Below are 23,143 nucleotides of genomic sequence, written 5' to 3'. Positions count from 1 at the left end.
ATTACAGACTTGCCAAAGTGTTCTCTTAAAGAGCAGAGCTGATCTGAGCCGTCTGGAAGATGCTGCCTTTCATGTTTGGTTTTTTTAGAGTAGAACTGAACAAATTTGTGTTACAGTCTCCCTATATCATACTCCAGCACTCTGTATTTCAAGAAGTGTTAAATTACCAAGTCAATTCAACAGTAAAAATACAGAGCGTGATGAACTGGAGTGATGAAGAGCAGCTCCATTTTCTCCTTTACTTAGAAAACAGACCAGACTTTAATAACCTCATTACAACTCCTTTGGTCTGTAACACAGAGCCTATAGGAATAAGAACAAACAAACAAAAATACCACATCAGGCCATAACCTGAAACATTATCCACAGTCAGCCAAAACAGAGTCAATAATGATAACCTACTCTGAGTTCAGGAGATAAAGGTTTCAGACATTTTCCCTAAGCACTTCTCTTTGGGACAGTGACGCCATCCTTCTCAAAGGCCACTGCTGAGCTCCACTTTAACAGAACATCCACCCTGGCAGAAGAAAACATCATGAGGTGCCACTGGCTTGCCAGCACAGCTTATCTATATTAGGTAGATGGTAAATAACCTTCATTGCTACGTGACACTTAGTGTCAGTCAGGGTTCAAAGTCATACAAGTGAACAAAAGAAAACAACCAGACTAACAAGGAAAAGTACAGCACAGTTCGGCGCACAATTGTCAGAGAAATGTGTAATTTCAGTATCTGCACTTCTCTAGTACCCAAAGGCTCAGACTGAGAATGACAGAGTGTTACTGAGGGTACTCAGTTCAAGTCCCAAGTTCATTATCTGAGACATGATGCAAGGCTGGGTAAGATGCAAGATTTAGTAAGAGAAGACAAGAAATGGGAACATCTGTTAGCATAAACCGTCACATGATCAGTTTCAAAAAAAAAAAAGAGAAGATCAAATTACCAGGGGCTTTCCATGTTTCTCATAAAGTCATCTCAGATTTTAAATTAAAAAATGTGGGCCACCCTGCCTTACCACCCTTGAAAAAGGGGAGTATGGCTTGAATCCCACCAGATCCTTCAATACTACTTAGGAATACACATGATAAAAACAGACTAACAACTTCTGAAGTGTTGTGATGTTTAGATCAGATTCTTATCTAAACATTTAACCTCTCCCATAAATAATGACAGAACCATTCCCTTCCCTCCTACACACACAATAAAATGTCTATCTTATGATAAGAGAAATTACTAAAAAAGCAGCTTAAAAACTTTTAAAAGAAGCTTAGATTCTTCAAAATATCCCAACCAATTCTAATGGGCAAATGCAATCTACATCAGCTACAAATCTCTGCCACCATGGCTGTTTCCACTCAACTCATGTATTCACTTTTTTGAATATCCAATCTTCTCAATCTTTGCTAATTCTCAGAAGAGAAATGACCAGGGTTTTCTTTATTTAAAGATAAGCAGAGCCAGCATTTCTTGAACAGCTTTTCAGGATCTGCTTAAGAACACGAGCAGAGACAAATAGTGCCTGCTTGAAAAAAAAAAGACTTGTAACACTTAAAGAAAATCCTACAATATGAACACTTGGCCTTTTTTTCCCCCCTGCCTATTTGTCCTCTTCCCTTAAAATGCACAAAAGCAAAGAATTTCTGTCAGGAACAGCAAGAGCTTAAAAATTAGGCAGCCATAAATCTAAACTGGCAGAAAAAGTCACTGACACCAACAACAAAGAAGAAAGTGCTTAATGTATAATACAAAGATAAATATGGCTGATCTTATTTTATAACCCATAGCAGCTTATTTTACATAAAGTCTTCTCAAACCATTTTTTTCCCCAAACTCTACATAATAAATTAGAATATAAACATTCCCACAAGCCTCATGGGAAGCAGTAGGAACTTAGACCAAACCCTGAGAAACGTTTCATTTAAAGGACAGCAGATCAAACAGCTTCAGGTTACACAGAAAGCTTGGTCTCCAGCAGGTCCAGCACAACTCATAGGCTGGTCACAAGATGACCCCAACTCCAGTCTAGACTGACACTCAGCAGCTTGCTCTGCATTAGAAAGAGGTGTTTGATAATAGATAAGAAAGGAAGACACAGTGAATTTAACAATCTGATTGATACTAAACCTCACATCCTCAGCAACAGTTTTCAGTTACCTCTTCCTCAGTGGCCATGAGAAAAAGCCTAACAGGTTGCTTACAAGCTGAAAAATTTCAATTCAGGATGAAAAAACCTGGCTCCAGACACTTCTTAAAGCAACTTCACGTTACATAAACACCAGCTTTATGTTCCTAAAGCATCATTAACAATCAACACAATCAGGTTCACAGTTGTTCTCTTAAGTACAGAACACACCAGACAAATCCTGAGGCTTTGAGAGAACAATAACTGACCTGAGTCCATCAGGAGCAACAGAAGCTCCAGCAGCTTCAGAAAACAGTATAGCAAAGGAAACAGTGTAACAAAAGGAAACGAATCTAAAGGAATTCTAAAGGAAACAATTCTAAAGCTATGTAACAAACTGAAATAAAAATGAAGCATCAACTGCGAGTTACAGATACACTACCCCTGTACCAGGATTCTGGCAAGAACTCACAGTATGATCCAAAAAACAGCTCCTGCTAAAGAACAACTGTGCTTCACTGCTGAGCACGGGCTATGCTGCCAGTCTGCCCCGGTGGCAGCTGAAGGGCTTGTAAAAAAGGGTCTAAAGGGAAAAAAGCATCGTATTTACCACATCATATTGATCATGGAAGGAGTTTTGTAATGATACAACAGGCCAAGCCACCCTCCAAAGCACTATCAGAGAGAATAAAACTTGACTGACTGTAAGTAGTTTTCTAAACCGAAAATTTTCTAAACCTTTGCAGTTTATTCAATGGATTATTAGTAGGAATTATTTGGCAACAGAGGAGATCATTCAGTGAGAATTTTCTTCAATTCAGCACCTTCAAAAGTCTTCACTAATGCTGTAACTCTTATTTTTACTCAACATATCTTTTCTTTATTTTCCCTCAGTAACTAAAAAAACACTGACAAGCTTATCACTAAACACTCCAGGACAAACACCTTGTTATACCTTGCATGGATGAGCATTCTTATAGTCAGCACTCCTTAAAAAGCTTTTTCTTCTATCCTTGTACATCTCTGCTGATATTTGGTAACCCTGACCATGTTTTGTTACCTTGATCAATTAAAAATACAGTAAATTAAATCAAATACAAATGTCCTGGATGCACACTTCAGCAACAATTCACCAAGGAGGCAGGAGTCGGATTTTTGGTAACATTCTGCTGATGTCTCAGAATGGCAGCAGTACCACACTGCTCCACTGAGCAGGTGAAAAAAATCATGCAGTGAAGACTTGAACTGCTGAACTGGGATGTTCTTAGCTTTATCCTCCACAGCCATCAGAGGAACTGAAGACCCAAAGTGATCAGAAATTAAGAAAGCTCTACATCTTGTATGAAGCAATGCTAAGAGTAAGAAGTGACATTCCAAGTAGCAAGTGGCAACTGGTTTGTCATCACTTGGAAGTGCCAGGTAACTAAAAATCAGGTAGAAATATCTTTGTCAGCAACAGCTTCCTGAGAACTCTGTAGTCACTGAAGCAGCTTTTCCCATGTCTTTTGCTCCACAAAAGGTCTGGATGACTGACTAGGCAACACATGGAGTTCCTGGAAGCACACTGTCTGGAACAGTTTCCTTAACTGATGAAGCAAATCCCTTCAGTTGCCAAGCCACACCAGTCCAATCATTCTGACCACAACAAATTCCAGCAGTACCCCGGGTTAATTGCTCAACTGATTCAAAACAACTTGAGGTATGCAAACAGCAGGACATTCTTTTTTCTCCATCATCAAAGGGTTTAAGGTATCCATCAGTAAGGATGACATGCTTCCTTCCTACTGCAAAAACCAATGGATCAGGGAACAAGAGCATCATACACGTGCAGAGAAATTCTGACTCCAAGAACAAGTTACGCCAACGAGATAAGTCATAAGGAATGATGTTCAAGAAAAACTATCCAAAAGGTTATGACCAGAATAAAGTGTAGAAATTCACTAGCAGAGGAACACCAGTGCTGGAAGTGGCATCACTTGGCAGGTGTCCCTTCTGAGTCTGTTTTCCAAGGTGCATTAAAAGCTGTGTACCTCCATCTCTGGGTATCTGAGACCTCTGGTGTTTCACATGTCTTGAATCCTTCATCTTCAGCCCCAGCATCTCACCTTCTGTCCATCCTTGCAACTAGAATTTCAGACACCTGTTGTTATTCTTTCTTCCTTTTCTTGTACCTCATCACCATGATTACTGCCTTTAGCCAGCAAACAAAGATCTGGGCAACACTCCTCTTTTGCAGCTTCAAAATAACTGTGACCAGGCAGAGAAGAATCTCAGTTGACATCATTTTCTTCCTAATTGAGTGCACTGGAGCCTGTCTTGACAGCATCTGAAGAAGAATCAGAAGAAAAGGGATTGCATTATGATCTCAGTGGTACAAGAGCTGCTTTTTGCAAATGCAGCTGTTCAAAGCAAATACAGCTCTACTGCTAAGGTTCGTGTCTAATGAAACACAAGGCATGGTCTCCTAAGAATTGCCTAATGTAGGAAGAGATTTATTCTTACTCTATATTCTTGGGATTGCTGCTTGATAAAAAAAAGAATCAAAATAATTCACTGGAAAAAGAAAACTATTTGCAATGATTCAACAACACCTACTTTTAAAGAAAGCAATCCCAAGGCTGTAGTTTGAGCTCTGCATTAGAAGCCAACTCACAGTTACAAAAGGGCAATGGCATTTTAATGATTCAGTCCACGTGTGGCAGCCTTCCCCAAGAGCTGCAAACACTCCATCCTGGTATATGTGCTTCTACAATGTTAACTGAAATGCCACTCTCCTCACTGGACCTATTAATTCAACACAGGTCTCCACAAACTATTAAGTCTAATTCCAGCTGTGCAGGAAATCATCACAATTCTGCCTCTACATCCACCTGGTTTCAGGTTGCATTCAGCTGCTGTCACTATCTGAGAATGAGTGTCAGCATCTGGTCAGCTAAGGGAGAAGTGAAGGAAAGGTTCTCCTCTAGCAACAATAGGATGTACGTGAGCTTCCAAAAATGTGACTCCTACTGAGACAGCAATGCTCTGGCAATTCAGCAAAGTCACAAGGCACCAGTTTCCCTCCAGGACAGTCCTGCCCTTTGACCCCACCGGGATGTGCTGCCACCCTCTCCACTTTATCAGTCCCATGTGCTGGCCTGTGGGTACAGCTCGGGTCTTGGTGAGCTACCCAAGGGGTCACTGACTGCAGTGCTGCACCTGCCTTGTGAACCATGACAGACAATTATCAAGGCAAGTGCAGTGTGCTGTTCATGGGTTAACCCACCACCCGTGACAGGTTTCATTACTTTAGGGGCCTTTATCAGGGCAAAACACCCTACCCAAAACTATTTGTACCTCTATCAAGTTAGGAAAATACATTACATGGTTTCTCTATTATTGAAGAAGCCAATAAGATAGTAATTTAACAATTTCATCTGCCATTTAGTTTTCCTGTAACTCAAGTATTTGGCTCTTCAGTAAAGCTGGTGACAATTTGGACAGATTCTTTACTTCCATCTTTACAGAAACAGCAGTAGCAAGCAGCAACAGTCTGAGAGAAGGTAGGAAACAGGTGGTGATCTCATGAAAAGCTGAGGTCAAAAGAGTCAACATTTGCCAGACAGTTACAAGTTTCAGTGTGAAGCCTTCAGAACTAACTCCCCTTGACTCCTGTCAACCCTCTACCCACAATGAGAAACAGAGCAGAGGACATCAAAACCAGGACAACCATACCTTGCAGGGCCAGTTCGTCATCTTTGGTAGCTTGTCCTCATTGGCCTTCTCTGTTAACCTCAGATTCCAGAATTCCTTTTCCCACTGCAGTATTCATCCAACTCCTTCAGGAAGCATCTTTAATGCAGGGTGACTTCACGAATGGCTTGTCCACTGGGAAGAAATCTGGCATGTCAGATGTCACAAGTTATTCCAAAGTTTTAAGGCTTGCTTGCTTTGAATCCTCACTCTCTGTACTCCAGTCGTCAGCACTGAGACTTCTTCCAAATCTGACAAACATTTGCTCCATCATGGAATAAACCATCCTCCAAAGGAAAAAGCTCTCTGTGGTTGGGACCTTGGGTAGCTCCAGCTTCCAAGCAGGCTTCAGGTGGATGGGTGTCCAAGTGCTTACAAGCACCACAAGTGAGTCGTGTGGTTAGTGAAGTTTCAAGGAAGCAACTATCCAGGGATAAGACATTAACAGCACGTGGTACGGATGAGACAAGCAAAAGACTTCCAAGAACCGGACAAAGTCACACAGTGCTGGAGACCTCAAAGAGCATCCCCAGAGAAGAGAGGCAATACATTGCAAGAGGAAATTAGGAAGAAATACTGCAATGTGTACAACTGCAGCACCTGAGACCTCTCAACCAGCCCTAGGAAGGAGCCTTTCACGAAGGCGTTGCAGTTAATCACTGTAACTAGACAGTAACTCAGAAAGTGTTGCTGTGCAGGACTAAACCGCGTGAAGTTCTGCAATCTGAAGCCAGTTCAAGTAACAGTGTCAGAAAACTTGTTTCTTACGCATTCTATTTTCTGGGCTCAGGCTGAAAAAGTGGAAGAGGAGCCCTCACTATTTTGTCCTCTCTTCCGAATAAATTCTTTCCACGCCACAGGCACAAGCCTCACCATCCTGAGGGAGCAAGACTTGCTAGTTTGTCCTGATTAAGCCTTCTCAGCAAAAAGGTATTTAAACTAAGAGAAGGTTAACGAAAAGCCATTAGACACGAACACTAATTAACCAAAATTCTCGCAGGAGTTGCTCATAACAATCCCCCCCCCTATTCCCAGTCGTGTCACCAAGGAAGACCAGCAGAAACCCGCAGCAGCACCACTCGCTTCCCTCCAGGCCGAGGGGGGACAGCACCCGCGTGTCCATCACACTGTTTTTATGTACACGGCTCCGTCTGTCAGAGCATCGCCCCAGCGCGGCTGCCGGGCCCCTCCGCGCCGGGGCACCCCCAGAAGCAGCCGCCTGCCCTGCGGGACGGCGCCGACCGACCCCCGGCAGGCAGCCCCGCAGCCGCTTTCGGAGCGCGGGGAGCCCTGTGCGGCCCCGTGGCCCGCCCGATCCCGCGGCCGGGCCCCCGGGGTGCGGGCACCCGGCCGCCCCTCACCTTCTTGAGGGCGGGCACCAGCAGCCCCCGCCACTTGGGCGCGTTCTCCTCGCTGAAGAACTCGTAGAGCAGCGGCTGCGCCTGCATGGTGCCGCCGGGGCGGGCCGGGCGGGCCGGGAGCCGCGCGGGAGGGCCGGCGGCGCTCAGCGGGAGCCCCGGCGCTCCCCCGCCGCCGGCGGGGGGCGGCAGGCCCGCAGCGGCGGGGGGGGGCGGCGGCTGCCGCATTCCCCGCCCCGGCTCGCGGGGGTGGCCGCGGGGGCGGCGGGGGGGGCGCGCGGCGGGACGGGGGTCGCGCGGGCCGCGAGGGGCGGGGTCGGAGCGCGAGCGCCGCCGCCTCCCCGGTCCCGTCCTCGCCCGCTCCGTCGGCGGCCGCGGCGCATGCGCGGAGCGGCGGCGCCCCGCGCCCCCCCGCGCCTGCGCCCCGCCACGCGTGGTCGCGGCCTTCCAGGCGGAAGTGACGCCAGCGGCGGGCCGGCCGCGCGCGCCCCCTGCCGGCGGGAGGGCGAACGGGCGCTCGCTGGGACCGCCGGTGACCCGGGATCTGGGCCACACGGGGAGATGGGTCTGTCCGGGCCACACGGGGAGATGGGTCTGTCCGGGCCACACGGGGAGATGGGTCTGTCCGGGCCACACGGGGAGATGGATCTGTCCGGGACACACGGGGAGATGGGTCTGGCTGGGACACACGGGGAGATGGGTCTGTCCAGGCCACACAGGGAGATGGGTCTGTCCAGGACACACGGGGAGATGGGTCTGGCTGGGACACACGGGGAGATGGGTCTGTCCGGGCCACACGGGGAGATGGATCTGTCCGGGACACACGGGGAGATGGGTCTGTCCAGGCCACACAGGGAGATGGGTCTGGCTGGGACACACGGGGAGATGGATCTGTCCGGGACACACGGGGAGATGGGTCTGTCCGGGACACACGGGGAGATGGGTCTGTCCAGGACACACGGGGAGATGGGTCTGTCCGGGACACACGGGGAGATGGGTCTGTCCGGGACACACGGGGAGATGGGTCTGGCTGGGACACACGGAGATGGGTCTGGCTGGGACACACGGGGAGATGGGTCTGGCTGGGACACACGGGGAGATGGATCTGTCCGGGACACACGGGGAGATGGGTCTGTCCGGGCCACACGGGGAGATGGGTCTGGCTGGGACACACGGAGATGGGTCTGGCTGGGACACACGGGGAGATGGGTCTGTCCGGGACACACGGGGAGATGGGTCTGTCCGGGACACACGGGGAGATGGGTCTGTCCGGGACACACGGGGAGATGGGTCTGTCCGGGACACACGGGGAGATGGGTCTGTCCGGGACACACGGAGATGGGTCTGGCTGGGACACACGGGGAGATGGGTCTGGCTGGGACACACGGAGATGGGTCTGGCTGGGACACACGGGGAGATGGGTCTGGCTGGGACACACAGAGAGGGATCTGTCCGGGCCACACGGGGAGATGGGTCTGTCCGGGACACACGGGGAGATGGATCTGTCCGGGCCACACGGGGAGATGGGTCTGTCCGGGCCACACGGGGAGATGGGTCTGTCCGGGACACACAGAGAGGGATCTGTCCGGGCCACACGGGGAGATGGGTCTGTCCGGGACACACGGGGAGATGGATCTGTCCGGGACACAGAGAGATGGATGCGTCTGGGACACACGGAGATGGATCCGGCTGAGACAAGAAGTTGGGCAAAAACGCCAGGAGGCCTTGTGTAGATGCAGAAGGAGCTCCTGGACAAGCTCAGACACTAAAAGGAAGCCTATGGAGGGTGGGAGCAGGGGCTGTGGCCTGGAAGGAACACAGGGAGGTTGTCCAAGCAGCCAGGGATCAGGTTAGAAGAGCTAAAGCCCTGAGAGAATTAAACGTGGCCAGGGACATCAAGGACAAGAAAAGTTTCTGTGGGTATGTTGGTGATAAAAGGAACACTAGGAAAAATGAGGACCCTCTCTGGAAGGAAAGGGGAGACCTGATTACCCAAGACATGGCAAAGGCTGAGGTACTCAATGACTTTCTTGCCCCCTTCTCCACCAGGAAGTGCTCCAGCCACACTGCCCGAGTTGCAGAGGGCAAAGGCAGGGCCTGGGAAACTGAAGAATCACCTGCTGGAGAAGTTTGGGTTCAAGGCCCTCTAAAGCACCTGAAGGTGCACAAGCCCATGGCACCTGATGAGATGTATCCACAGGTCCTGAAGGAACTGGTGGATGAAGTGGCTAAGCCACTATCCATCATACTTGAGAAGTTGTGGCATTCTGGTGCAACTTCCACTGACAGTAAAAGGGGAAACATAACCCCCATTTGAAAAAGGGAAAAAAGAAAGATCCAGAGTACTACAGGATGGTCAGTCTTATCTCTGTGCCTGGCAAGATCATGGAGCAAGTCCTTCTGGAAACTCTGGTAAGGCACAAGAGAAATAAGGAGGTGATTGGTGACAGCCAACATGGCTTCAGTAAGGGCAAATGCTGCCTGACAGCTTTGGTCAGAAAAGAGACTAAAAAGAGCCCTGAGGAGAACATTGGGGTGCTGGTGGATGAAAAGCTGGACATGACCCAGCAATGTGCACTTGCAGCCCAGAAAGACAGCTGCATCCTGGGCTGCAGCAGTAGTCATGTGTGCAGCAGGTCAAGGGAAGTGATTCTTCCACTCCTGCAGTGCTGAATCCAGGCCTGGGGTCCCCAACATAAAAAGAACATGGACCTGTTGGAGCAAGTCCGGAAGAGGGCTGGAGCACCTTTCCATAATATGAAGATGGGGGTTGTTCAGCCTAGAGAAGAAAAGGCTTTGGGGAGACCTTCTGTCAGCTTTCCAGTACTTGCAGGGGGCCTGCAAGAGAGCTGGAGAGGGACTTTTGACAGGGGCACGTAGTGATAGGACGAGGGAAATAGCTTTCAACTGAAAGAAGAGGGATTTAGGTTGGATGTTATGAAAAAAAAGCTTTACTGGGAGGGTGGTGAGGCCCTGGCACAGGTTGTCCAGAGAAACTGTGGATCCCTGGAAATGTTTAAGGCCAGGTTGGACGGGGCTTTGAGCAACTTGGTCTAGTGGGAGGTGTCCCTGGCCATGGCAAGGGGAGTGGTCCTACATGGTCTTTTAAGGTCCCTTCCAACCCAAACCATTCCATGACTTTATGAAAATCTGAACCCAAGGAGGGAAGAAGACCTCCAGCAGCAGTAATGCAGCTGTAGAGGATGATGCTGAGCAAGCACCAAACCCAGCATTGCTGTCCACAGTAAAGACTTGGGAGTGTGCCAGGTTTTGTGTCTCCTTCCCCAGACAAATTTCTACTCCTTCTTCTACACCACTCATAGATGACACAGGCCTGAAACATTACTTCCTGTATTTTTGGTGTGATTCCTTGGAGGGAAGCAAGAGGTTTTGGTACATTCCCTATTTTTACCAGCTATTTTCCCATGCTATCCTTCAAAACCCAGGAGGGTTATTGCTAAAGCTGAACCCTGTGGGGTGTAAGAAATGTTCCCTGCCTGGGGGACACATCCACCCCCACCAGCACTCACAGCATTGCTGGGCTCCCCCAGCCCCATTGCAAGCTCCCCATGGCAAAGCTACAGGCAGCCAGGCTGTGCTTCACCTTACACAGCCCTTGCTTTCAGTTACGGGCTGTGGGATGCAGAATTTGAATCTGAACCCCCTCTTTTTCACCAGATCCAGTTTCTGACAGTGGCAGGCAGCACTGCATGGAGAGATGGGCAAGAAAAAGACAAAAGCAGTGTTCGTTCCCCTGTGATCCTGCTTCCAGGAGCATTTCCGTAACACACATGGTACCACTGCTTTTTGTGCCCTGTGAAAAGGCTCTGTTTGGGATGAGGCCCAAGCTCAGCTCCTGCACTGATCAGACTTGGTTGCCAGGCTGGTGAGTGCCCCACTGCAGTCACATCAACCCTCCTGCCTGCCAGCAGCTTGGACCACTCGCTAGGAGCCAGCATGGAAGGGACTAGGAAGAGGAAAAGGGAAGCCACAGAGATTGTTGGAGGGGCTGTGCCCATCATCCATGGCAGAGGCCTTGCTGTAACCTCATGGTGCCTGTGATGGGGTTTCCTGGCTCTGAGTATGCTCCCATCAGTCAGCCACACACTGATCCTAGTCCTACACCAGGATCCCAGTCACAAGCTCCTACCAGGCGTGGCTCAAGAGAACTTCAGTTCAAGGCAGCTGCAGGTCTAGCAAAGGAGACCTTTTGATTTACCAGGCTCCTGGGCTCAGCTGTCAGCAGAGTAGTCAAGCAGCTCAAGATGAAGGAAAGGCAGTTTTGTGGCACAAACCTCAAATCCTGCAACAGGACAATCCTCAGTAACGCAGGAACCCTTCACTTCTTCTCTTTGAGGCTAGAGAGCAGCATGGCAGAAGCAAAGCTGTCCTGATTATACCAACAGACTGGAAACACATGTGCCCTAGCACAATGCTCCTTCTTCCCACATGCCACTACCCTGTCCTCTTTATTTTTATCCCTTCCAGCTGCATCCCAGCATGCATGCTCATACCAAAAATGCCCAACCAGAGTAAAAACCAACAGCCCTTAGCTTCTGGTGCCTGTAATTCAGCAATGGCCTGAGAAACTTGGTCCCAGCTGCTGCAGAACCCCCCAGGAAGAAGCACATTCACTGCACATCACCTGTACTACATTTTGTTAAAGCTGAGCGACATACTGCATGTCCAAGTGAGGAACAGTCCACAGGAGGCAGGATGGAAATCCCCCTGGGGGATTTCACAAGGGTGCTGTGAAACACACACAACTTCTTGACTTTTCTGAGAATTCAGCTGCTCATCAGTGGGGCTCCTGCCACCACCTGTCCCACAGGGTGAGCCAAGGCTCAGGACAAGGAACAGCCAGGCTGGGGCTGGCAGAAGCAGTAAGCTTGAGGCCCACAGGCAGAAAAATAAACCTGCTGAAAAAAGAATAAATCAGTTTTGCAATCAACAGAGGTGGAAAAGCAGGAAATGGAGGGAACAAACCACACAAGGTGGAATTTGGAAAGACTTAGCTCAAATCCACATATCCACTGCCCAAAGGCCAAAAGGGTATTGATGCCAACCCCGAGTGGAGCTCCAACAACCTCTGTTCATACATTCAGACGCCCAGCTTCTGTGTTTGGCACAACCATTTAATAGCAGAATTGAAAACTCAGTATGTTCCATTTTAGTCTTATGTGGAAAATCAGTGCAGGTGATAATCTAATTGTACAACAACATGTTAAAAAAATTTATTTTACATTATATACATTAGGGAACATATTTCAAAGCATTACCAATCACAACAATAACGCAGGCCATAAATCACTTTTAATTTAGTTTGGTTTTAGTGTATATTATCACAATAAAATATAAAGAACATATACAAAAAAAGGAGTCAAATGTGTGCATTTTGCTTAAAACTTGGCATTTACACACTCCATTGGAAAATAGCAATCAAAAATACTTCTGATCAAAACTAAGTTCCCGTGATGCGTAGTAACCATTGTATTGTTTCAATGAGGTAGTAACTAAATTTTGGCCATGTGTTAACATCCTAAAATCAAGAAAAGTGTGAAAATGGTTGTAAGGCCAAAAAAAAAGTCAAAATGGCAACATCTCTGAGCCATTTCCACAATGTGGAATGTTGCTCCTTTTCATTGTGATATGAAACTATGTAGTAAGACAAACAGTAATAACTACTTTTTATCATTGTATACACTAATAATTCAAACACCTATTGCAGAATTACAGCCAGGTACCACTAGTCTGGGACTGACACCCATCCATAAGGTATTGTTTTCAAGCATAGAGAAGTAATCATAAGGAAAGTTTTAATTAAATATAAAAAATACAGGTGTTTAACTGGTTTGTTTCACAAAGAAATCTACCCAAGTAAACGAAAAAGAAGGAACTTTGAAGCCCAAGTCATATCCACAAAGTCACAGCTTACCTTTGTGACTAAATACATCACATCTCAATACATTGTGCAAACATGAACACCAGTGTGTTGTATCGAAATTAAAACAAGATTGTAATCTGATTACAGCCTTGGTTACAATTTCTAAAAGTTAATATTTATTTGTATTAGTAAATTACATATAATAAAATACAATAGTGTTGCTAAATGTACTATATTTGTTGCTAGAATCCCACTTTATAATAAACACATGAGACGTCCTTATAATAGTACCCCAATTTAATTTTTGCATCCTCAGTGACTTTTACATCTGTACAGGTAAGACACTTGTACTTAACGGGAGGACTTCTATCTACAGAAAGTCAGTGTAGGGCTTCAGCAAGAAGTTTCGCTGAAAAATACTGCATATGTACAAAGATTACATAACAGTAAATTAAGCACTTCTGTGGTATTATAATGCTTCTGTGTCCATACCACAAACAATTCTCGTCTTCCTCTCATGCCACAATAAATTATAAAGCAACTGAAGTGGGGTTACTGCAGCTTTTGTGCAATTCCAGCCAGTCACGAGTGCTGCTGCAGCAGGAGTGTTCTCCTCACAGTGAGCTGCCTGCCACGTGCTGTTCTCAGTAACTGTTCTCATGCCCTGCCAGGATATACAAATTGCTGTTGGCTGTCGGGTTGTCCGTCGGCCTGCTCTCCAGCACCACGACCCTAAAATGGAAATTAAAAAAGCCACAATGTCAAGTGATCCTTCATTTAAAAACAACCTGGGACATCATTAAATATTCCTTCCTAGGATCCATCTGACTGGTTGTCATTTCTCTTTTCCTGGATGCCTTTAGTCCAAAAGCCCCTCAAACCAATGCCAACCTCAAAGCGACCTCACGGTTTTACTTGGACAAGGTCTCCAAGGATCTCCCAGCCTCTCTGGGCTCCTGCCACTGTGTTGAACCACCCTCACCATCATGTTTACCCCTCTTTTATCCAGCTGGAATTTCCCTTGCTGCAATGTATCCCTGTTGCCTTTCATCCTTTTAGTAAGGGCTTCTGAAAAGGGTCCATCACTCCCCTACTGGGCTTGTGCTCTCGTGGAGCTTTGCAAAGCTAACCCATTAATCAGGCTCTGGTTCTGAAAGTTGTTAGTCTGCCTCTTGCCACTGGAATGACAGATGAACAAAGCTGATTCTTCTGTGAGTATTTCTAGTTAATCCCTGAGCCCATGCACCCTAACCCACAGAAATTTCCTCCAACTCTGGAAGTCCCAGAGACAAAAATTTGCAGGCCAAGAGAATCCTCAAGGAAAGGACTGCTATGGGAAGAGTACTTTCTCTTACTTTTTCTTGCCACCCACTTTTGGCCAGCATTGGAGACAAATGACTGGGTTAGCTGGACCTACAACTGCAAAGACCACAAGGGATGTCCTAGATCAGCCCTTTTGCTCCAAAGAGGAGAAATTAACACTCACAATTTTGTTTCATAAACTCTTTAAGATTTTTTTCATCAGGCAAGAACTGGTAAAACTGCTCAACAGACCAGGATGTTCATGATTGACTTCTCCTCCACAAACATCCTGAAGTGAAGGCAGATTGTGGGAAACTCAAATCCATCTCTTTCTTGTGCATTCAGATAGAAAAGTTTGCTTGCTGCAAAACTATGGCTCAGAAAACCTGACCTCTGCTCAATGTGCTCCACAAAGGGAATGATACCTCATGCCATGAGGCAACTCCCTGCTCATGAGGAGAAAGCAACACACAAGCTTTTATTAGACTGACATCAGGTTTTTGGCTTTTCAGAACACCAGCTCCTCTGAACTGCCTAGGAAAGGACTCATGTACTGGAAAAAGGCTTCACAGCTCAAGTGCAAAACAGGACAGAGCTGCAAGGAAAAGGGTATATGAAGAAATTGGAATTAATGTTTATTGCAGTGCAAACTCTTTACACATTGTCTTAGACTTGAGAAACTATCAGAGCAAGCCAGAAATAGATGAGACCATATTTGGGGAAGAGGACATTTTTACAAGGCAATTTTTTGCAATGTCATTATAAGATGCCACAGGAATTTACTGCAAGCAGCATAAGACAGAGGCAATTCTCAAAAGCAAAGTTAAAGCCTATTTCTGCAGTTCTTATGAATTCATTACTGGTGAAACTGTCACATCAGCATGCACTCCCCTAAAGACAAAACAGCTGCTGCTTCTGTGGCTCTTACAGAAGTACAAAGTTCGACACCAGGGCAGAGAAAGTTGAGGAAGTCAGTGACGCTCCTAAAACAGCAGTTACTGACTTCAGCAGGCTGGTATCTGGTGGGTCACACAGAGAGTGTTAGTGCCCTGAAAGCAGACGCCAAAGAACAGCTACACTGGGAGTTATCAAGAGCTCTTACAAGAACTGAGCTGTCATGTTGGGAGAACAACTGGGAGATTTCCTTTCTGGGATTGAAAGTGAGATATTTAAATTTTTTAAGTATTATTTGCATTTATCTCCAGAAGCAGATCTTGATGAGCTACTGCAGCAAAACATCTGAAAGTAAAGATTTCACCAAGTTAAACAAAAGAATTACAGTACAAAAAGGAAAACACTCCTGGAGATTGTGACTGCAGCCAAGTATGAGCCTCTTGCATGGCTGAATACTTCTGGAAGCACACAAACACTTTTAGAAGATTTTATTTTTTAATTTAAGAAAGAGAGAAGTAAAAGCAAAGGACTGGAAGGTAGACATGTACACAAAGGAATGTCTAAGAGGGCTAAAAAAAAGAATTTGCAAGAAACATGCAAAAAACTTTTACGAGGTAGGAGAACACACATTATTCTTTTATTTTAATATGTCATGTTTACTTCTCATCTTACCTGTCAGATCCCAGAAGCCTGAATATCCTTGTATTATCAGAAATTTCTTGTGTGATCTAGACAATAAAAATAAATATTTACATGTTCAGAGCACAAGTGTTTTCATTTTATTCTTATCATCAGTCAAGAGAAAAGAATTGACTGTGACTGATGTTACCAACTGACTGCCAATTAAAATCCAATAGAGAACTTAATGCAATTGCCACTTTGAACTAAGATATAGAAGTTTTCTGTAATTCCTCCCACACTACATGAATTCCTCTGGTAGCAACTGCAAGCACAACAGCAGGGCTCAGCTTGGTATTTGAGTTACCATTACAATTCTCTTTACAGCCATGACTGAAAGAGATCAGGTGCAATCAGTGTATCCACTCTAGAGTGGATATCCAAAGATGGGTCAGGTAAATCACACATAAAACACATTTTGTTGAAATGTTTAATTATAGTAAGAGTGCACTAAGTTCATATTCTGAAAACCTTAGCAGAGAAACATAATCTAATTTGTGGTACTTATGTCCATGGCAAAAAGAAAACTTAAGTCTTCTGACATTTCAGACAAGTGCAACTTGACCTTTGTGCTCTGTTGGTGAATTGTACTTGTGTGATGCATCTTTATGATCACATGAATATCAAAGCACCCAGAAAACCATCATGCTCATCAATAGTCAACCACAGCCAAAGTCAAACAGTGCATATTCCAAAGGGTATTTAGTCACTTTGTGAACATGCAGCACTGTTTACAAAGCTCTTCTACACAGCCAAACTTCATATTCTTGGGGAAAGTAGACATTCTTATCTCCTTCCCAGATCCTAGTAATGTTAGCTGACTTGGTGAATTTGCTTCTGGTGCAGAGAACTTGCAAGAGAATTTTAATTCACAGCAATGAAGTTCTTCACTTTTCTAAAAAAAATAATTTCTGCTTTCTGTGAGGCTAAGGCTGTACAATCTTTGCCCAGATTTTGAGCTTCTTGTGTCAGAATTCACAGTTCCCTGTTTCATTCTTCACACTCAATCAAACCACCATGGAAGGTCACAGTTGTGGAAGGAAATAACTTTGCAAGCAGCTCAAGTCATCCCCAATTAGGCCAACTGTATTAGAATAGGGAATCTGAACTAATGATGTCTTCAAAGAAAAAAATGCTGCAAGTTAAGTCAGTCAGCTTTTTGTCCCATGCAACAACTTCCTAGATACTATGTAGTACAAAATTCCTCAAAAATAACGAATATGGTCAAGACCTGAGCCTGGCACTGAAGGCTTTTCATATTACAGAAGAAAACAGGTTTATTTTTTTTCAACAGCTGCAGCTAGTGGGACAGCCAGGAGCCATAAGGAATTGAAAAAGGCCCAAAAGCTTACCCTAGACATGTTCTACAGAGAAAAAGTTTTAAGTGGCTTGCTCTCTGTGCACACCCCAGTTCTGCTTTCAGTTCTTCATTTAGGTTCTGGCTTTGGCTTGACAGTAACAAAGCAAGCCAGTGTCCCGGATGCTTTACATAAACAACAAAATGCATCCATTTGGACTGCAGCACCCAGGGACGTGGTCTCTCCCAGCTGGAGTAGAGCTACTCAGTACCAATGGGGAGACCAATGCTCAAATGCCACAATAAACATTTGCACCCTTGGAAGTAAGAAGCAGTCTGACTCTAGACTTTGGGTCACACAGAGCAGGCTCACTGTTAGCACAGACTGGGTCAACTGGGTCAAACTGGGGCTTTGTGCAAGTCAATGTACCAGTGGAACAACATGGAATATCTAAGCTTGCCATGGCGTGACTTATGTGTACCTTAAAATACAATTAGTCATAATGAGCTCAATTTCTCAGCCAATGAAACACTGATGGAACAACTGGTGATGTTTGTAAACATTCATTAATAACCAAATTAAAAGACTCACTAAAATCCAACCAAGTAACAGCATTTTCCCTAAAAGGTACACAAGGCTTGCAGCAAGGAAAAAAAAAACAACCAACTATTTGGGAAGGTAACTATAATGGTTTAACTCCATCTAAAAATCACATCAATCTCGCTAAAAAAGGGACTACAGGAAGATTTCAGAAAAAAACCAAACAAATCAGGTTTAGGTCAATCTGGTATTTTTCTCCCGAAGATGGAAAAATATTTCTTGTGAAAGCTGGGCAATTCTTCAAAGTATTTGTAAGCCAAGAGAACATGGAAGAGACTAAAAAACATCAGGCAACTCATTTGACACTGTGACAAAAAGCTAAAGCTCAGCAGTGGAACCACTGGCAAAGCCCAAATTTTTGCATCCCTGTGTGAGAGGCTAAGGAACTGACAGTGGTCTTCAAAGCAATTTAAGGCGAAGATTAATATTAGCAAGAATTAGGCTTGGATATTTTCTACGGCATCCTGGCCCAGTCTGTTGTTTCTGTTTTGCTAGTTGGATGTGATGGGGTTCTCAGCTCCACTAATGCTGTATTTACAGCTTATGATACAAGCTTAGAATGAGACTCCAGCTTCTAGGTCTAACCTAGGAAGTTACTGAAATGTTTTTCAGACAACAGCATTGTGCATTTCTCCTCCACGTGGCTTACACTAGAAGCCAGAATTTGAAGCAAAATGCAGTACTCACCTCATTTGATCTAAAACTCCTTCCTTGCATGCCGTGTTTCCAGAATGCTAACACACTGTCTTGTAGACAGACTGGTAAGAAAGAACACTGGAGTCAGTTTTGAGGCATAACATCAACTCTTGCTTTTAAGGCCAAAAGCAGAAGACTGCAATTTTGAAATGTGTACATGTATATTCCATTGTATCACATCTCCCAGGAATCACTGAACCTGCCTCAAAAGTAGCTGCATTTATGTATTTATTTGTTTAATGGGCAGGGTTTAAAAACATTTCCACCTAAATGTTCTAAATGTCTAGTCCTAAATGTGTCATTTTCTTTGAACAGGAAACCCCCCCTTTAATAGTTGCAGAGAATATATATGGGATTTTAACAGAAGAGTTACAGGAGTGTCTTTGGAGACACTGCCAGGACAGAACAGGCCACTGGAAGCTCATTTGTGACAAGCAGGGTGAGGACCACAGTACATGCAGAGATCCCAGAGTGAGAAGCTTCAAGTAGATTGAATCCTCCCTTCCCCCCATTCTCAAACATCAAGACCCATAAAAGTATTTTCGGTGGCAATGTTTTCTTGTCCTCTTCTCTGGGAGGTTATGTTTGAGGGGCCTGAAATTTTAAAGCTTCTCCTCAGAAATGAACTCCCTCCAACTCCTGACTATTTTCGTTCCCACTGTCTTTCCTCTTCTGGTACTACCCTCCATCTGTGCACACACCCTCCTAACCCTCTTTCAATAGAAAGTGGTGCAATCCAGGTACGTAACCACTGGAGGACTGCCAAAATAATGTATTCTTTCTGTTTCACAAATCTAATTCATTCAGATTCTACACAAGGAAACAAAATTTATGCAACCTGTGACATATCACATAATTTAGTCTTTGAGCTGCTTTATAAAAATTGACTGCATAAACACATACACAAAATGAGTTAGGCATGGGTGATTCACAGAGTTTATGTAGGCTGTGTTAAGGTATTCCTTTAGAGGCTAAAAGCCTCCATCATACTCCCAAGACATTTAGCTTAATCAAGGAAGACTCCAGGATTATTACTCATTCCAGTTGCTCCTAGGAAAGCACATGCTGAACCCTCCACTTAGTTTCCTCACACAAAGTGAAATGAGTGAGGTAGTGTTCCAAGTGCCAAAGACTAGACAGGTAGCATACCTAATTCTTTACTGTAACACTGAACAAGTCAATCACAGAAAATCTCAAGTTAGTGATCCTTATGGGTCCCTTCCAAGAGCATCATCCAGATGCTGCTTGAGCTCTGACAGGCTTGGTCCTGTGACCACTTCTATGGGGAGCTCAGTCTAGTGACGGATCGCTCTCTGAGTACAGTGCATCTTCCTAATATCCAACCTGAATTTTCCCGTATGCAACTCCATATAATTTCCATGTCCTTACTGCTGGTCACCACTTTTTGGGTGCCAGGGCACACTCTTGACTCATCTTCAGCTTCCTATCAAGCCAAACTCCCAGATCTCTTCCTGCAGAGCTGTTCTCCAGCCTCTCATCCCACAGTATGTACATATAACCAGGACTACCGCATCCCATGAGATGCAGAATCCACCATTTGCTCTTGTTAAATTTCATCCAGTTGGTGATTGCCCAGCTCTCTGACCTACAGGGATACTCAACATTACTAATGAAATCCAACTTACCTATTGATTCGATCTGAAAGTCAAACGTGAGCTCCGATGACAGTTTGCGGCTGGATTTTAACCTGCCTTGCAGATTCACTATTTTTATGCAGCCTAGACAATAAATAAGGATATGTTAACCAAGAATTACCTTCAGGATGAACTTCATTTGAAGACAGACAGCATGCATGTATATGCATACATATATATTTAGTTGCTATTAAACTTACAATCCAAACACACCAAAATGGTATCTCTCTCCAGCTGTGTTACATGGACAACACTCGTCTCTGTAGTGTCTATAAAAAAATGACAGTGTTAGTTCATAACATAAATTAGCATGAAATTTGAAATGGAACTTCTAGAGATTGAGATATTTTGATGCATTATTGTGTTTACTTTACTTAAAATCATCATCTTACCAGTGACATTTCTCTTCTCTTACAGAGGCATGTCCACTTATCCAACATGTTGGCTGTGACAGGAAAACTGAAGCTATAATATGGAAGTATGGATTCAATCCAGCCTTTTCTGAGCCATGTCACAAAAGCAAACTGACATTGTACACTGTTCTCCATTTATTCTCTGTTGGTGTAACTGAACACTGCTGTTGCAAAAAGGCAGATATACGTGACTGTCGACACTATGCTGCTTCATTGCACTTTTCTTCTGTCTTTATTTCTAAATCCTGATAGGGACTTATATATTACTACTTAATTCTTGCTGCTATCTGCAGATGTTCCATCCCCAGATGTTCCAAAAATAAGGGCTTATTTCCTTCTCCAAACCCTCAAAAGAAGAGTTATTTTCTTCTCTTCTGTGTTATAGCTGCAGCAGTCTCCATCACAGCAAATGAGGATTTGACCCACAAGTGATTAGTGGACATGTCAACTCAGAAGTGTAGCTTTGGTCCATGTGTTTGGTAACATTAAAATTACATGCAAAGCAGCTCTTACTAATTCAACATTACTGCCGGATTCTTTAGGCATCTTTCATATAGAAAAGAGAAACTCAGTAAATCCATTAGACATAAAAAATTAGAGCATGTTACCTAAAACACAAAAGCTGCTTCTGGTTAAAATTGTAAAAAATAAAAATCTGTTTGATTGCATCACTGCTGTCCTGCCAGCAGGGGACAGGAATAAGCTGATACAACAAAAGGGTTTAAATTGGAGCTACAAAAATAGGAGAAAACAACACAGACACAACATGAGAACACACAAGTAGTTCAAGGAAATTAATGAAGTGTGGAAGACGCAATGCAATGCTAAATTTTACACATTAAAAAAAAAGAACAGAGAAGGGACCAGTACTCTTGTATTTGTGCACCAATGCAGACAATACTGAGAGAGAAATGACAACAGGACATTTCTCTTCAGAGTGCTATTTTTATGGACTCTATGATAAAGTCACACAGTTACAGGTAGGGGTGAAAATAAAATGCATTGTCTGAAGTAGGTAAGTGTGTTAACTGGCCACCCACTGCTCACTTTGGGTATTGTAACTGTGCCGGAATCTGGTGCACTTTTCAGCAGCAGGAAGGTCAGTGGGTATCTTCCTGGTGGAAAGCATTATTCTTACTGAATTCCACAGTACACACTAAGCTGGACTCGTGCACATGTGTATGCCAGCACAGAGCTATGTATAAATTCATCATGAACCAGCAAGGGATCCATGCCTGGCCAAAACAAAGCTATTTACTGCTTCTGAACCAGCAAGGTGTGACTAGAAATGGTTCCCTACTGCATCAAGGTTCAGGGAGCAACCTTGCAACTCTAAAGAAGTAATTCTTAGCACACTTCCTTGAGAGAATTTCTGCTGTTGCTCAGATGGTGGCCTCCTCACTCATGGTGCCCACACTGGTGATTCGCAGGTACTTGGTTTTCTGCTACCAGTGGTCCTAATCCTTTTTGCTTTCCATAAACACCAGAAGAATGCTCTATCTCAGCAGGAGGCTGGTAACACCATTTCTAACCACAGTGGCACATCGCAGGAGAGCCAAACTACATCTTCCAGAGATGTTGAAAGGAACTGCTCAAAACACAATTTTACTAGAACCTATTCAATAAACAGAAGTCATGGTGCCAGGGTAGAGCACAAAACAGCACAGAGAGTAATAAAGTGCTGCCTAATTTATGGAAATGCAAGAAACCGTAACTCCATCCTCTGCTACACCAAAAATCTCAAGGAATCCAATCAGTTCAACAAGGAGAAACATCCAAAAACAGTGCACGTGCAAGCAGGTTCAACCAGATACCCCTTCAAGCAGAGAACTTACAATTATCACTTAGCCTTAATGATTTAACCAATTGTTTCCTCAGAGAAGCCTACCTTTTAGTGCTTCAGCTATAACAGAAGAGCAAAGAACATTTCTGAATGCAATGACAACAGCACACAAACCTGTTTCTGTAAACCACGAAGAGGTAGAATTTGGGTTGACAGTCTCAAACTTCACCACCTGGTTGAAGTCTCTTCCTCTACTGACACCAACACAAACTAAAGGGAATTCCTGCTCGGGGACTACCAGCATTTCAAACAATCTCAGTGGACAAGGTACAGGAAAATCTATGTGCTAGATGAATAAGCAAAAACAGATATTAGAAGGGAACAAATGTAGTCTGAGTTGCTATTAGATATTCAAACTGTATGGTAAATTTTATGCCATACTCTGTAACATTATGTTTACTTCTTCAGATAACAGGAATTGATAGATACAAAAGGCCCAAGTTAAGAAGTTTGGAGCATCTCATGCCAATTCAGTTAAAATAAAGTAGCATGTCTTTTATTATGTGTGTCCTCTGCAGCTGCCCGCAGACAACAAGAGTGCTCATCACTGCTCTCCCTGGCTACTGAGCCTCTAAGCCTTCTCTTCCAGGCTGAGTTACAGCAGCTGCCTTTTTTACAAACATGAGCCCACCCTGACTCTGTCTCTTCAGGTGATGTCAGATGGAGAGAT

General features: G+C 44.6%; 2 protein-coding genes and 1 long non-coding RNA gene across 7 annotated transcripts in view; 1 reads left to right on the top strand and 2 right to left on the bottom strand.

Annotated features, from left to right (window-relative positions):
• SOS1 (SOS Ras/Rac guanine nucleotide exchange factor 1) overlaps positions 1–7,332 on the bottom strand; it is a 43,721-nt gene extending 36,389 nt beyond the window's left edge. Inside the window, exons 1-2 of one of the 3 annotated variants that reach the window (XM_048297225.1) lie at positions 5,835–6,523; positions 4,151–4,446 (exon numbers count right to left, since the gene is read on the bottom strand). In XM_048297225.1, coding sequence (XP_048153182.1) covers positions 4,151–4,156 — 6 coding nt within the window. In that variant the 5' untranslated portion in view covers positions 4,157–4,446; positions 5,835–6,523. Of the gene's footprint in view, positions 1–3,075; positions 3,157–4,150; positions 4,447–5,834; positions 6,524–7,213 lie in introns of those variants that run through there. The other 2 variants (XM_048297223.1, XM_048297224.1) reach the window with 2 other exon arrangements.
• A 375-nt stretch (positions 7,333–7,707) lies between these two features.
• On the top strand, positions 7,708–13,087 carry LOC125322731. Its single transcript, XR_007202192.1, has 3 exons — positions 7,708–7,775; positions 9,260–9,622; positions 10,889–13,087. It is a non-coding gene; the product is annotated as an uncharacterized LOC125322731 (long non-coding RNA).
• Positions 12,328–23,143, bottom strand: part of MAP4K3 (mitogen-activated protein kinase kinase kinase kinase 3) — a 66,841-nt gene continuing 56,025 nt past the window's right edge. For all 3 annotated transcript variants that reach the window (XM_048296762.1, XM_048296763.1, XM_048296765.1), the window contains 6 exons: positions 22,588–22,759; positions 20,418–20,486; positions 20,209–20,301; positions 18,554–18,624; positions 15,963–16,018; positions 12,328–13,826 (listed from right to left, as the gene is read on the bottom strand). In XM_048296762.1, coding sequence (XP_048152719.1) covers positions 13,739–13,826; positions 15,963–16,018; positions 18,554–18,624; positions 20,209–20,301; positions 20,418–20,486; positions 22,588–22,759 — 549 coding nt within the window. In that variant the 3' untranslated portion in view covers positions 12,328–13,738. The remainder of the gene's footprint in view (positions 13,827–15,962; positions 16,019–18,553; positions 18,625–20,208; positions 20,302–20,417; positions 20,487–22,587; positions 22,760–23,143) is intronic.

The sequence above is a fragment of the Corvus hawaiiensis genome, chromosome 3, assembly GCF_020740725.1.
Source record: "Corvus hawaiiensis isolate bCorHaw1 chromosome 3, bCorHaw1.pri.cur, whole genome shotgun sequence".
Classification (NCBI taxonomy): domain Eukaryota; kingdom Metazoa; phylum Chordata; class Aves; order Passeriformes; family Corvidae; genus Corvus; species Corvus hawaiiensis.
This window is presented reverse-complemented; position numbering and strand designations above follow the sequence as displayed.